The sequence below is a fragment of the Garra rufa genome, chromosome 15, assembly GCF_049309525.1.
Source record: "Garra rufa chromosome 15, GarRuf1.0, whole genome shotgun sequence".
Classification (NCBI taxonomy): Eukaryota; Metazoa; Chordata; class Actinopteri; order Cypriniformes; family Cyprinidae; genus Garra; species Garra rufa.
Window position 1 is genome coordinate 30970908 of NC_133375.1, and position 14951 is coordinate 30985858.

At 34.4% G+C, this 14951-nt stretch overlaps 2 protein-coding genes across 4 annotated transcripts in view; both read left to right on the forward strand.

The window, feature by feature from the left end:
• Positions 1–7763, forward strand: part of eps15 (epidermal growth factor receptor pathway substrate 15) — a 40627-nt gene extending 32864 nt beyond the window's left edge. Inside the window, exons 24-25 of one of the 3 annotated variants that reach the window (XM_073818565.1) lie at positions 199–383; positions 4265–7763. In XM_073818565.1, the coding sequence (XP_073674666.1) occupies positions 199–383; positions 4265–4405 (326 nt within the window). In that variant the 3' untranslated portion in view covers positions 4406–7763. Of the gene's footprint in view, positions 1–198; positions 1961–4264 lie in introns of those variants that run through there. The other 2 variants (XM_073818566.1, XM_073818567.1) reach the window with 2 other exon arrangements.
• A 1816-nt stretch (positions 7764–9579) lies between these two features.
• The window catches only part of ttc39a (tetratricopeptide repeat domain 39A), a 36117-nt gene continuing 30745 nt past the window's right edge, over positions 9580–14951 (forward strand). The window contains exons 1-3 of the mRNA XM_073818699.1: positions 9580–9783; positions 11584–11634; positions 11804–11854. Coding sequence (XP_073674800.1) covers positions 9743–9783; positions 11584–11634; positions 11804–11854 — 143 coding nt within the window. The 5' untranslated portion in view covers positions 9580–9742. The remainder of the gene's footprint in view (positions 9784–11583; positions 11635–11803; positions 11855–14951) is intronic.

Below are 14951 nucleotides of genomic sequence, written 5' to 3' on the forward strand. Positions count from 1 at the left end.
AAACACTCACCCACTGCCATTAGGAAAAATTTTAATATAACTCTGATTGGATTCGTCTGCAAGAAGAAAGTCATATACACCTAAGATTCCTTGAGGGTGAGTAAATCATGGGGTAATTTTCATTTGTGAGTGAACTAAGCCTTTAAGCTATTTTGTTGTACTTTGAGACATTTTGTTGTACTGTGTATGTCCCTGAAGGTAAGCGGTCCAACATCCACCGATCGGAGTCGTCCGAGTCATTTCAGAGGCGTGGTCTGTTCAAGGCTCAGGGTTCTGGAGAGTTCTCCTCCCTCCCCGCTAAAGACTCGGTACCAGACCCCTTCGCCCCTTCCTCACCCAACCAAGCCCCACGCGACCCCAACCGATTCGCCAGCTTTGACAAAGTGAGCTCCTCCCCCTCTCCCCCTCCTGAACCCCAGTAGTGAACCCTGACATTTCACCTCCTCCAAGCAGCAGCCTTGACCTCTCGACCCCTCACAGCCCTTTTCTTTGTTTTTTTTTTCTGCAAAGAAATGCTTGTCATTCAATATTTTGACGACTCTATTTTATTATCTGTATGTGAAATGTAATGTTTTTTGTACATATAAATGAGCTTCTAATGAAATTATTTATCTATTCTAAATCTAGGCTTATGCTTCTACTAAAAAAAAGTGTTAAATGTTTCTGTTAAAGGAGAAGTTCACTTCCAGAACAAACATTTACAGATAATTTACTCAAGCCTTGTCATCCAAGATGTTCATGCTTCCAGTCTTTCTTTCTTCAGTCGTGAAGAAATTGTTTTTTGAGGAAAACATTTCAGGATTTCTCTTCATGTAGTGGACTTCTATGGTGCCCATGAGTTTGAACTTCCAAAATGCAGTTTAAATGCAGCTTTAAAGGGCTCTAAACGATCCCAGCTGAGGATGAATGGTCTTATCTAGTGAAACGGTTATTTTCTCAAAAAAAAAAAAAGACAATTAATATGCTTTTTAACTTCAAATGCTCGTCTTGTCTAGCTCTGCGTAAGCTCTCTGTATTCCGGTTCAAGACAGTTAGGGTACATCGAAGAAGAAGTACTAACCCAGTGTTTCCAAAGCGAACGAGCAAAGAAGATTTTGAAGTTGCAGTAGAAAATGAGATGGGAGTTTTTTGACCTACCCTACACAAAGTTCTCGCAGAGCTAGACAAGATGAGCGTTTGAGGTTAAAAAGTACATAAATTGTAATTGTAATTAACCAACAAAAAAAATAATAACCAATCGTTTCGCTAGATAAGACCTTTCTTCCTTGGATGGGATCATTTAGAGCCATTTGAATCTGCGTTTAAATTGCATTTTGGAAGTTCAAACTCGGGGGCACCATAGAAGTCCACCATATGGAGGGAAATCCTGAAATGTTTTCCTCAAAAAACATAATTTCTTTACGCCTGAAGAAAGAATGACAAGGGGGTGAGTAAATTATCTGTACATTTTTGTTCTGAAAGTGAACTTTTCCATTAAGCTATTTTACAAAAAGAATGTATTTAAATTTACATCACACCATGCCTAACATCACGCGTAAGTTCTCACTGGCTGTGGAAGGAGAGGCGGGGCTGCTTGCTATTGGCTGTTACCCCCGTGTTCTTTTGTCATGTTCTCCACCATTGGTTGAGGCTTGATTCCATCTTGCACGTTCATTACCCTGCCGTACCTTGGTTCACTGTTTTGCCTTGCCTTACCTTTGCACTGCACGAACTAATCACTGTGTCCACCTGTCTTATTGGGCTGCTCCTTCCCATTCACTGGTAAAGCACTTCCTGGTTCCATCTACATCCCATGATTCTCTGCACCGTCTTATTTTTCTTTTTTAGACGAGATACAGTCTGTTTTGTTTTTATACAGAGAATTTGCTAAATAAATTAATCAGCTAGGGTGCTGACAGCGTTGTTGGCTCCTTTCTGTATTACCATTTTTTTATTTAAAATTAAAGAGCTTGTCTTCTCAGTTTTCCCCACTGTGAACTTTCTTTATTAGATAATGCATCAAATGAATTAAGCTTTATGATGACACTTCTCTGATATTTTTTAAATTACTTTTTGTCCTCAAGAGAGGCATCTTGAGATTATTTTTGTCATGTCAAGTTGTCATGGTCTGGTGTTCTGTGTGTTGAAATGCTTACCAGCTAACTGTTGAGATTACATCTCTCCTTCCATGGTTGTCCACACCTTCACATCTGTGTGAAATACCTGCATGTTCAGCATGATGGGCTGTATGAGCAATCCAAGCCTTGACACATGAGCACAACATAAACAAATTTCGTTATTGATCAGTCATTTTATTATGATTATTATTATGAAATCCAAAGTTATTTCTAATCTTGTGATCCACAGAGTTTTTTGAAACAACATGTGGGTGACTATATGTAACCCTGAACCACAAAACCAGTCATAAGGGTCATTTTTTTAAAATTGAGATTTATACATAATCTGAAAGATGATGCTAAATAGGCTTTCCATTGATGTATGTTATGTTAGGATAGGACAATATTTGTCGGAGATTTGAAAAACTGGAGTCTGAGGTCAAAATGAAGTTCTTAGCAATGCATATTACTAATCAAAAATTAGGTTTTGATATATTTACGGAAGGAAATTTACAAAATACCTTGATGTAACATGATCTTTACTTAATATCCTTATGATTTTTGGCATAAATCTTGACCCATACAATGTATTTTTGGCTATTCCTACAAATATACCATGCTACTTAAGACTGGTTTTGTGGTCCAGGGTCACATGTGACGTTTTTTGAGTGATTTGTTTCTTTAAAACCTTGTTTTTAACAGTGACATTTTAGAGAGATTAAAATAATGAGTCCTTTAGTAACAGAACACTTTCTTAACATTTTTTTAGTCTCATGTGTCAGCAGGCTTGTGAGCCAATGTTAGCTGAAAGGCTTTATGGATTGCATCATAGCACATATCTTGTATCTCTTATCCTCCTGTGTCAAAAGCCGTACCACATTATCACTGTTTTTTGTTTTTGTTTTCCTCCCATATTGCTTCCACATTTGTCCCCTATATAATGATGAAGAACTTTGGTGACATTGTCATTGGCCAAACAATACTTACAGGAATAGTTCACTCAATAATATAAAATTAATGAAAAAGTAAAGGTTCTTTAACTTTAACAAAACGATCAAATGAATGGTTCTCATTTATATTGTTACATAAAAGTGTAATCTTTAACAGACTGTTACGCATGTTGTACCACAAAATAGTAGTTCCCCCAAAAATGAAAATTAGCTTATAATGTATTCACCATCAGGCCATCCAAGATGTAGATAAGTTTGTTCCTTCATCAGAACAGTTTTGGAGAAATTTAGCATTACATCACTTGCTCACCAATGAATCCTCTGCAGTGAATGGGTGCCGTCAGCATGAGAGCTGATTAAAACATCCCAGTAATCCGCAAGCAGTCAATACGACTCCAGTCCTTCAATTAATGTCTTGTAAAGCAAAAAGCTCTGTGTTTGTGTGATATAATAGTAAAATAATGGTAAAAAAAACAACTCATCAACCACTTGGTTGGCCTGAGGGTGACTAAATTTTCAGCAGATTTTCATTTTTGTGTGACCTCAGTCTTACTAGTCCATAACTCCATTTTTGAACATTTAAAGTTGGTACTTTTAGAAAACAATTTACACTAGTTGTAATAGCTGCATAACCCCTCTTCATTTAGATGTTAGATTAGACTATAAAAATTGAGAAATATGTGACCCTGGACCACAAAACCAGTCATAAAGGTCAATTTTTTACAGTTGGGATTTATACATCATTTGAAAGGTTTGTTAGGATAGGACAATATTTGGCCAGTATACAATTATTTGAAAATCTGGAATCTGAGGGTGCAAAAAAATCTAAATACTGAGAAAATCGCCTTTAAAGTTGTCCAAATTAAGTTCGTAGCAATGCATATTACTGATAAAAAATTAAGTTTTGATACATTTATTGTAGGAAGTTTATCAAATATCTTCATGGAACGTGATCTTTACTTAATATCCTAATGATTTTTGGCATTAAAGAGAAATTGGTAAGTTTGACCCATACAATGTATTGTTGGCTATTGCTACAAATATACCCATGCTACTTAAGACTGGTTTTGTGGTCCAGGGTCACATTACTTAAAGCAGGTGCAAATTGACAGGGTGTCTGATGGGGTTATGGTATGTGTGTGTGTGTGTGTGTGTGTGTGTGTGTGTGTGTGTGTGTGTGTGTGTGTGTGTGTTTGTGTGTATATGTGTGTGGAGCAGTACCCTACAGAGGAGGACATGATAGAGTGGGCGAAGCGGGAGAGTGAGAGAGAAGAGCGGGAGCGTGTGGCTCGTCTGACTCAGCAGGAGCAGGAGGATCTGGAGCTGGCGATAGCCCTCAGCAAATCCGAGCTGTCCTGACCCAAGCTGGATACAGCTCCACCACCAACACTACCACCCGAGCCACATCAACAAGGAGGAGGAGGAGGAGCAGAGGAAGGCTGGAACCACCACAATTAGAAGAATCCTTCCACCTCTGTCTCCAGCCACTTGATAATCATCTAGGATTCCAGCTTCCTCTGAATGTCCACTGAGTTCTCCTGGTGTCCGGTTGGCTGGATAATGTATGAAGGCCAAGTCAAGATGGAGTTAAAGGTAATAGACTCATTGCAGCCTATGTGGGTTGAAAACTCTGGCGTGACTCTGTTTGTTTTTAAATAACCTCAAATCAAAAGAGCTCCACTAATCTACGCTTTCAAAAAAAAATAATTATTTGTAAAAATCTGATGTCCAGTTCAATGTAATTGAACAAGTGTTTCTGAACAAATCTATACCCATCTACAGTTGAAGTCTAAGGTTTACATACACCTTGCAGAATCTCAAAATGTTAATTATTTGACCAAAATAAGAGGGTGTCATATTTTTTATTTAGGACTGTCGTGAATATGATATTTCACATAAAAGATGATTACATATAGTCCACAAGAGAAAATGATAGTTAAAATTTATAAATATGACCCTGTTTAAAAGTTAACATACACTTGATTCTTAATACTGTGTTGTTACCTGAATGATCCACAGCTGTTTTTCTTTTCTTTTTTTTTCTTTTTTAAGTGATAGTTTATGAGTCCCTTGTTTGTCCTGAACAGTTAAACTGCCTGCTGTTCTTCAGAAAAATCCTATAGGTCCCACAGAGTTTTTGGTTTTTCAGCATTTTTGTGTATTTGAACCCTTTTAACAATTACCGTATGATTTTGAGATGCATCTTTTCACACTGAGGACAACTGAGGGACTTATATGCAACTATTACATAGTGTTCATACACTCACTGATGCTCCAGAAGAAAAAACAATGTGTTAAGAGCCAGGGGTGTAAACTTTTGAACGGAAAAATAGCACTTTTTTTCATTTAGTGATATTTAGTAGCCTTCAGAAGTTGCAAAAGATACCTACATGTTCCCCAGAAGTCAAAATAAGTTAAAATTTTCACCCTTCTGTAATAGTTGTCCTCATTGGAAAGGGTTCAAATACACAAAAATGCTGAAAAACCAAAGAATTTGTGGGACCAAAGATTTGTGAAGGATTTTTCTGAAGTTTTCGGCAGTTTAACTGTTCAGGACAAACAAGGAACTCATAAACAACTATCATTAAACAAAAACACTGTGGATCATTCAGGCAACGACACAGTATTAAGAATCAAGTGTATGTAAACTTTTGAACAGGGTGATTTTTATAAATTCAACTATTATATTCTCTTGTGGACTATTTGTAAACATATTTTACGTGAAATATCTTATTCAGGTCAGTACTAAATAAAAAATAACAAGCATTTTGTATGACCCCTCTTATTTTGCTCAAATAATTAACATGTTGCAGATTCTGCAAGGTGCAAGTAAACTTTTGACTTCAACTGTATTTGAAGTGAATACTATAAGGTTACCAGTGCAGTGAATGTATTTAGATCTGTGACATGGAAGCTTAAAGAAATCCATAAGAAGTGTTCTGAGGTTCGTTCTCTTCCTTTCATGGGCAATATTAACACAAATTGTTCAAAGTTTACAAGCAGCCGAATTGGGCAGCTTCATTTGCTTTTTTTTTTTTTTTTCCAAAGTTTCAGCAATAGTTCTCTGACACAAGAGGTTTTTATTGTGGGCATGTTTGTCCACTCTCAGGAACATATCCCACAAGCCATAAAACCTCAAAACTGCAAATCTAATCAGTGGATTTCAGCTATAAATGATGCTGAGGTGCTTGTAACATTATCATCTTACATAAACCACTACTCCCTACTTTCAACCCTACTAAAAGAGAACATTGATGACATTTAGAAAAGATCAACCGCGCAACCGCCGTTTTACCTTTATAATCTTAACAGTACAGCATTTATACTTTACTCTCATTTGTTCTGTCCTTTTGAAGACATGAAATCTTGACAAGCTACTAAGAGTCGTTATTTGACATGCAAATTTATAAATAGCTGTTATAAATAATGAAAATGTACATATTTGTGAATTGTTTGCCAGTAATCTTGTACTACAGTGTATTCATATCCTAAAACATATTCTATTTTATCAAAAAATAAACCATGTGGAATATAGGAAGTTTGCTTAATGAAAATATCCCTTCTGTCGTATTCCGAAATGACAAGTGCCGAAGCAATAGGATGAAAGAATATTGTGGCACAAAAAGTGGAGCAAATCTAATTTTATGACTAAATTTAAATATAGATATTAAAATCAAGCCATGTTAAATCAGGCAGAATTATTTTCTCTAGTGCCTACCTGTTCAGCCTTGCCTTTAAGAGAGAAAGCAGCTCATGGTGAATAAAAAATGATAATCGTTAATAGTTTAATAGCATTACTCTTTTCAGACACGCTCTGCCACATTTAAAAAAAAATGCTTAAAACACTCTCTGGGGATCAATAGTGCACTTTCATGTGCACAAATCGGTATAAGCTTAGCAGACGCTAAATTTAAACCTAATATCAATGCAGTTATCCTTATAATTAATATATTTGCAGCATGTCGTAAACATTTCAGTTGTCTGTATGTAGTTTCGCCAGTAGGTGGACTCACTGAGATGCATCACACTATGCATGAATGACAAGAACCTGCTTTCAAGGTTCAGTCTCACAGGCATAGTTGGATTCTGAAGTCTTTAGTGACTTCAATGGATGTGTTCTGTGAAGGTTTTCTTCATACAGACTTTATATATGAACGCATCTGACAGCATAATGGAGGAATGCACTCCTTGAATGCTTTGTCAGATCCTCCCATATTGACATTAATATTTGCTTTTTGGTTCAGGACTCTTGCTTGGCTTTGAGCACAGAAATGTGTGGCGGACGTGAAAATAATGATTGAAGGGAAAAACAAACTGTGTCTAATAATCAAACCAGCATTTTCATTCAATTTATGAAGATTTGGAGCATTACTGATTGCATTACTGCAGAAACACAGCATTAAAAAACACCTGCACTCCTCATTTCAAACCAATGCTTGGCCTTCTGTTTATGGCTGCTGCTTCTCTATTATCGGCCCTGCATATTGTTAAAAATGTTCTTATGCTCTGTCTGTTGTTGATCATGTATGTATGTATGTATGTATGTATAAGCTTTGTGTGCCTCTAAAAGAAAACCACTTATATGTTGGCCACTGACTGCCTTTTAAGAACAGGCTAATTGTATTTTATTTTTTTAACGTCCCTTTATTGGAGGCAAATGTTTAAATATGTTAAGTAACGTGTAATTAAAAACAAACAAAATAAATATTAAACTATTAAAAAATGGTGTTGCTGCTTTTTCTTTTATTAGTCTGCTATCACTTTCCTATTTTTAACTAGTTCAGTTGAAGCAGGAAGTTTGGGGGGCATATCGGAAATGTTGTTAGTTTTAGCTTTAACATTCGCATTCGTCATGTATGTAGTCAAGTTAACATAAACCTTGCAGAATCTGCAAAATGTTAATTATTTTACCAGAATAAGAGGGATCATACAAAATGAACGTTATTTTTAATTTAGTACCGACTTGAATAAGATATTTCACATAAAATACATTTACATATAGTCCACAAGAGAATATAATAGTTGAATTTATAAAAATCACCCTGTTCAAAAGTTTACATACACTTGATTCTTAATACTGTGTCGTTGCCTGAATGATCCACAGCTTTTTTTTTTGTTTTTTGTTTTGTGATAGTTGTCCATGAGTCACTTGTTCGTCCTAAACAGTTAAACTCCGTGCTGTTCTTCAGAAAAGTCCTTCAGGTCCCAGATTCTTTGATTTTTCAGCATTTTTATGTATTTGAACCCTTTCCAACAATGAATGTAAGATTTTGAGATCCATTTTTTCATGCTAAGGACAACTGAGGAACTCATATGCAACTGTTACAGAAGTTTCAAACGCTCACTGATGCTTCAGAAGAAAAAAAACAATGCATTAAAAGCCAGGGGTGTAAACTTTTGAACAGAATGAAGATGTCTACATTTTTCTTATTTTGGCCTAAATATCATATATTTTTTCATTTAGTACTGCCCTTCAGAAGCTACAGAAGATATTTACGTGTTTCCCAGAAAACAAAATATGTTGAAGTTACCCTGATCTTCAAATTCCAAAAGTTATGCATCGTTTTTCCTTCTGAAGCATCAGTGATCATTTGAATCATCTGTAATTGTTACATATGAGTCCCTCAGTTGGCCTCAGGGTGAAAAGATGGATCTCAATCATAGTCATTGCTGGAAAGGGTTCAAATACACAAAAATGCTGGAAATCCAAAAGATTTGTGGGACCTGAAGGATTTTTCTAAAGAACAGCTGGCAGTTTAACTGTTCAGGACAAACAAGGGACAGTACTACATAAAAATAACATGTATTTTGAGTGATCCCTCTTATTTTGGTAAATGAATTTATATTTTGCAGATTATGCAAGGTGTATGTAAACTTTTAACTTACACCAATTATTCTAAATTACATTTTGTACATTCTGCTTTTGCCCCACTGACAGTTCAAACCTGACAGAGAAATACTAAAAGTCAGCAGACTGAAATTTTCCACCTTGTACATTTTATGGGTCTGACTTCCATTTCTTTAGCGTCCAGCTATTTTTATTTGTACAAAACCATTTTGCTGCTTGATATTGCAAATTCATGTGTCTTACGATATTATTTTAATGTATTGTCGTAAGTGTGAACACACTGGTTTGTAGTGCAAACTGTTTTACTGTTTACTACACATTATTCTTCTCATTATTTCCCTATAGCGCCAACAGCTAGCTGGCCGTTGAAGCTGTTTGCTAATATCAATATGGCACTTTACGTAAACAAAATACATGAATTTATCTACCAAAATGTCATTATTTTTGGCGACTTTTGAATACTTTAGTGTTTTATACTTTTTATTGTTGGCTTTGAAGCGTGTTAGTGACGCTAATGGACAATTTTGTTTGCCAGAGACAGTACTCGCATGTACTTTGTGAATGGTGAACCTGGAGGACTTTAAGACCAGGGCAGAGTTGCAGTACAGCATTCCAGCAGTTTTCGCAAAGGATCTCTTTATTTGTGGAAATGGGTTTCTCCACACCTCCCTGTCTGCCTCACATGTTGAAAAAAGCCAGTAGAGAAACAACACGGTCCGCTGTTACATCTCCAAACAGAAGTTCAGCGATCACCTGTGGTAGGCTAGGACAGGTAACGAATGTCCAGGTAGTGACTAGCACACACTCTATTCTCTTACTGGATTTACTAGCTTCTCTTCCTCTTTGGAATGAGTTTCTGGAGACGCAACAAGAAGAATGACAACAAAAAGTAAGTTTGTTATCTTTTACGTGTTGGTCAGGTGAAGAGAAATCCGTACAGGAAGATAATTTGCATAAATGGGAGAATTACGGACTTAAGTATTATGGTTTCAGGTGGTTGGTTGTGTTCTAACAAATCTCTGCCTCCTTACATCACACTACAAATGATATTCATAGTGACTATATGTTAGGAATAGCCTATTTAGTAGCCTAATACTTAGGGCTGGGCGATTTGGCCTAAAATCTAAATCTCGATTAATTGAACATTTTAACCCGATTACGATTAATGAACGATTATTTTATTCATTTATAAAATTATATTTAAATATATATATTTTTTTTGCCCTCATAGTTCACTGACAAGTTTTGTACAGTAAATATGCTCACATATTACAAGTGAGAGATTTTTGAATGAAGGGTGCACACACACTAACTACTATCTATGATTATTTATTGAACATCAGTGTTGAACAACTGAAATTAAAGCACACATTGCTTAAAACGAAAAGTCACATTTTTCTTAAATTAGTGAAAATAAATAACTTGCAATTAAATTATTTATAAAATAATAATAATAAGTAGAAAATAAGCAGTATCTCTTCTAAATAAAATTACTCTTACGTGACTCCACATGTAATAGTGTTTTTAAAGGGAAAGTAATTGAAATAATTGACCTGGAAAAATTTGATCGATTATAGGTTCTGAATGTCGATTTCGATTACTTTTCGATTAATCGCCCAGCCCTACTAATACTTCATAGTAACTAATTAAGAACAAGATTTAATGTCGTTGTATATTCTAATATGAAAATTAATAGGTTTCAATGTATCTAATGTACATTAAGCAACAATGTGTATGTTATCTCTTATGTTAACTAAAGTAGGCTACTTATGAATGCTATCCAAAAGTTGTATTTACCGGTGAATATTGCATTATAGATCACATAAAGTAAGTGTAATTCAATATCAACCCCCTAACTGTGAACACAAGTCATACATTAAAGTTATAAACTGTAATATAACACTTAGCTTTAAATAAGAACAATAAGTTGTTCAAGTTTCATTTGTGTTTACTCATTAAAGACATAGATACATTCATTTTATATTGCCATCTTCATGTACCCCTTGTTAGAAACAGGGAATTGTATAAAACAGTTATATACAACTAAACTATTTGACATGATTCTCATTATTATAATGGCACCATAGAATAAACAGCCATTAGAGGACTATTAGAGTAGTAACTGTTTTCTAATGAATAAGAAACAGTATCATTAGTATGTTGCAAAGTAATTTGAGCCTTAACTTTGAGGTTAGAGACAGACTGTCGGGTTAATCAAAAGAGCTGTCAAAACAATGAAGAAGGTGATGTCATAACATGGATGAGATTTGGAGCAATCTGATTGGATGATACCTGTTCTTTCGTGGTATAACCCCATCTTCCTGTTAAAAAAATAATGACATTACAGGCGCTGCTTGCTGCTGTCTGTTAATGCTTAACTGTTTATTGCTTTATGACTGAGGAGTTGTTCCATTCACACTGTAATTTGTAACATGTTTAAAATGCTAAATTGAATAATCACTCATTTCTTTTCATGAATTTCAGTGGTACTTCCTGTTCTCTAACAGTGCACACATTATGGTTTTCTTAATAAAATAATGAAACAATGGGTATCAAGTTTAGGGAAACTGTTAAAAGCTGATGAAATATGATCTTGAGAGTTTTCTCCCAGATATTTTTTGTGATCAGGAAATAGAGTTAATAATGGCTCATTATTAGTGAAGAATAAAAGATCAGATTTTGTTTTTAGGGATCAACTCAAGGCTGAAGAGCCACTGGACAGCCCCACATCTCCTTCTCAGTAAGTGTGCCATGCTTTAAATCAACCCGTGTTTCCACACAAGATCTATTGTCTGTGAAACCGACAACAACTAGGGTTGTTAACTCTGTTAACTGATAATAAATGTCATTTGAGAGGTTCTTGGCTGATAATAGTGGCGTTATCTATATGACTGTTTCCTTTTCTTTAGGTCACCTATTATAGAGAAAGACGGGCTGGACCCTGTCATCACTGATTATGGGTAGGATTCCGCCTCCACATTTCTTTTTCAAACTTCGTTTTGCTCTGTCACAGTCATGTTTTGTGAGCAGAAGTATTGTAGAGTCTTGGTTGTTCATGCATACGTGAACATGAATACCAATAGTCAGATTAGCCATTGTGTTGCAACAGGTAAGATGGCACTATCGTGTTACTTCCCACAATGCTTTGCATTATATGTGTATTTAATTATACACTACCAGTCAAAAGTTTTTTAACAGTAAGATTATTAATGTTTTTTAAAGAAGTCTCTTTTGCTGTCAGAGCCTGCATTTTTTGTGGTCTATTTGAATATATTTTAAAATGTAAATTATTCCTGTGATCAAAGCTAAATTTTCTGCATCATTACTCCAGTCTTCAGTGTCTAATGATCTTTCAGAAATCATTATAATATGCTGATTTGCTTTTTAAGAAACATTTATTTTTATTATTAATATTATTAACATTTAAAACAGTTGAGTAAATTTTTTTCAGGACTTTTTGATGGATAGAAAGATCCAAACATCAGCATTTATCTGAAATAAAAAAGCTTTTGTAACATTATACACTGTACCATTCAAAACCTTTTTTTTTTTTGGGAAAGAATATATATAAAGTAATACTTTTATTTAGTAAGGATGCTTTAAATTGATCAAAAGTGAGAATAAAGACATTTATGATGTTACAAAAGATTTCTATTTCAGATAAATGCTGTTCTTCTGAACTTTCTTTTCATCAAAGAAACCTGAAATATTCTACTCAGCTGTTTTCAACCTAATTAAAAATATTTTAGAGTGGCAAATCAGCGTATTAAAATTATTTCTGATGGATCATGTGACTGGAGTAATGAAAGCTAAAAAATTCTGCTTTGAAACCACAGGAATAAAATACAGTTTAAAATATATTAAAATAGAAAACAGTTATTTAAATTGTAAAAATAAACAAATGTTTTTGCAGGCTTAGTGAGCAGAAGAGACTTTAAAAACATAAAAAATCTTTAAAAACATAAAAAATAATATATTTTTAAGATTTGACTAAATAGTAAGATCTATTTTTTATTACATACTCTCACATTGGCAAACTGTGGAGGTAACATCTCTAACGATTGTTCTCATAAAGGGCAGGTTCCTACCATCCTCCATGTATTATTCAAAGGTTCACTCCAGATGGCTTCCACATTGCTACACTAAACCCTATACAGAATGAAGCTCTATCACATCACTCAACAAAAGGCTAATTTTCATTTTCTAAACGGATTATCTCAGTTTAATGACTCGGTCATACAGTTACTGTACGATCATGATTACTCTGATCTAGAGCTGAAAATGCATAGCACAGCAACATTATTGCTGTAGGTGCAGCTTGTGGTCAAAAGCAATGTGCTAAAACCTTTTGCATGGACATGCTATTTGCATTTTCTTCAGAAATGTAAGAAATCACAGAGCTGATTGGTTATGGTTGCAAGTTATTGATTTATATCCTGCAGGTTTGCAAGTCATCACATCTATAAAGTCTCCATCCATCAATTCACATTAGCAACTGCTGCTTAAGGGAGCGTTCTTTATTCAGTGTTTGTACTGAGTCGTTTAGTACCTTTATATGTGGATGTGCAGGTGCAGCTGTGCCAATGCATTACATCAGCTCTTCTTGGAAAGTCTTGGCTACCTCAGTGAATATGTAGTAAACAGTGAAGTGGTGCATCTGTCTAAACTGTACAGACGACGCTGGTAATACATTAGCTTTATAAGCTACTGATTTCTTTTTAAGGAAATTATTTTTATTAAGCAAGGATGCATTAAACTGATTAAAAGTTAATAATTCATAATGTTACAAAAGATTTCATATAATTTCTATTAATCAAAGCATCCTATGGAAGTCTGTTTCTGACACTGAATAAAAATTACAAAAGGTAAATGCTACTTCATATCTCACAATTCTGACTTTTTTTTCCCAATTGCTAGTTTATGTTGCAATTCTAACTTTTTTTTTTCAGAATTGAGGTATAAACTCATAATTGTATGTTAAGTCAGAATTGTTAGGGTTAGGGTTAGGTTTGTCACAATTGTGAGTTATAAAGTCAGAATTGTGAGATATAAAGTCACAATTGACTGTTTTTCACAGAATTTTGAGAAATAAAGTCACAATTGCAAGTTATAAAGTCAGAATTGTGAGTTATAAAGTCAGAATTGTGAGATAAAGTCAGAATTGTGAGATATAAAGTCACAATTGACTGTTTTTCACAGAATTTTGAGAAATAAAGTCACAATTGCAAGTTATAAAGTCAGAATTGTGAGTTATAAAGTCAGAATTGTGAGATATAAAGTCACAATTGTGAGATATAAAGTCACAATTGACTTTTTTCACAGAATTTTGAGAAATAAAGTCACAATTGCAAGTTATAAAGTCAGAATTGTGAGATATAAAGTCACAATTTACTTTTTTCAAAGAATTTTGAGAAATAAAGTCAGAATTGTGAGTTATAAAGTCAGAATTGTGAGATATAAAGTCAGAATGGACTTTTTTTCCACTGAATTTTGAGAAATAAAGTCACAGTTGTGAGTTATAGTCAGTATTGTGAGATATAAAGTCGCAATTTACTTTTTTCACAGATTTTTGAGAAATAAAGTCACAATTGTGAGTTATAAAGTCAGAATTGTGCGATATAAAGTCACAATTGAGAGTTATAGTCAGAATTGTGAGACAAAGTCACAATTGACTTTTTTCACAGAATTTTGAGAAATAAAGTCACGGTTGTGAGTTATGAAGTCACAATTGTGAGTTATATTCAGAATTGTGAGATATAGTCACAATTGACTTTTTTCACAAAATTTTGAGAAATAAAGTCACAATTGTGAGTTATAAAGTCAGAATTGTGAGATATAAAGTCACAATTTACTTTTTTCAAAGAATTTTGAGAAATAAAGTCAGAATTGTGAGTTATAAAGTCAGAATTGTGAGATATAAAGTCAGAATGGACTTTTTTTCCACTGAATTTTGAGAAATAAAGTCACAGTTGTGAGTTATAGTCAGTATTGTGAGATATAAAGTCGCAATTGACTTTTTTCACAGAATTTTGGGAAATAAAGTCATAGTTGTGAGTT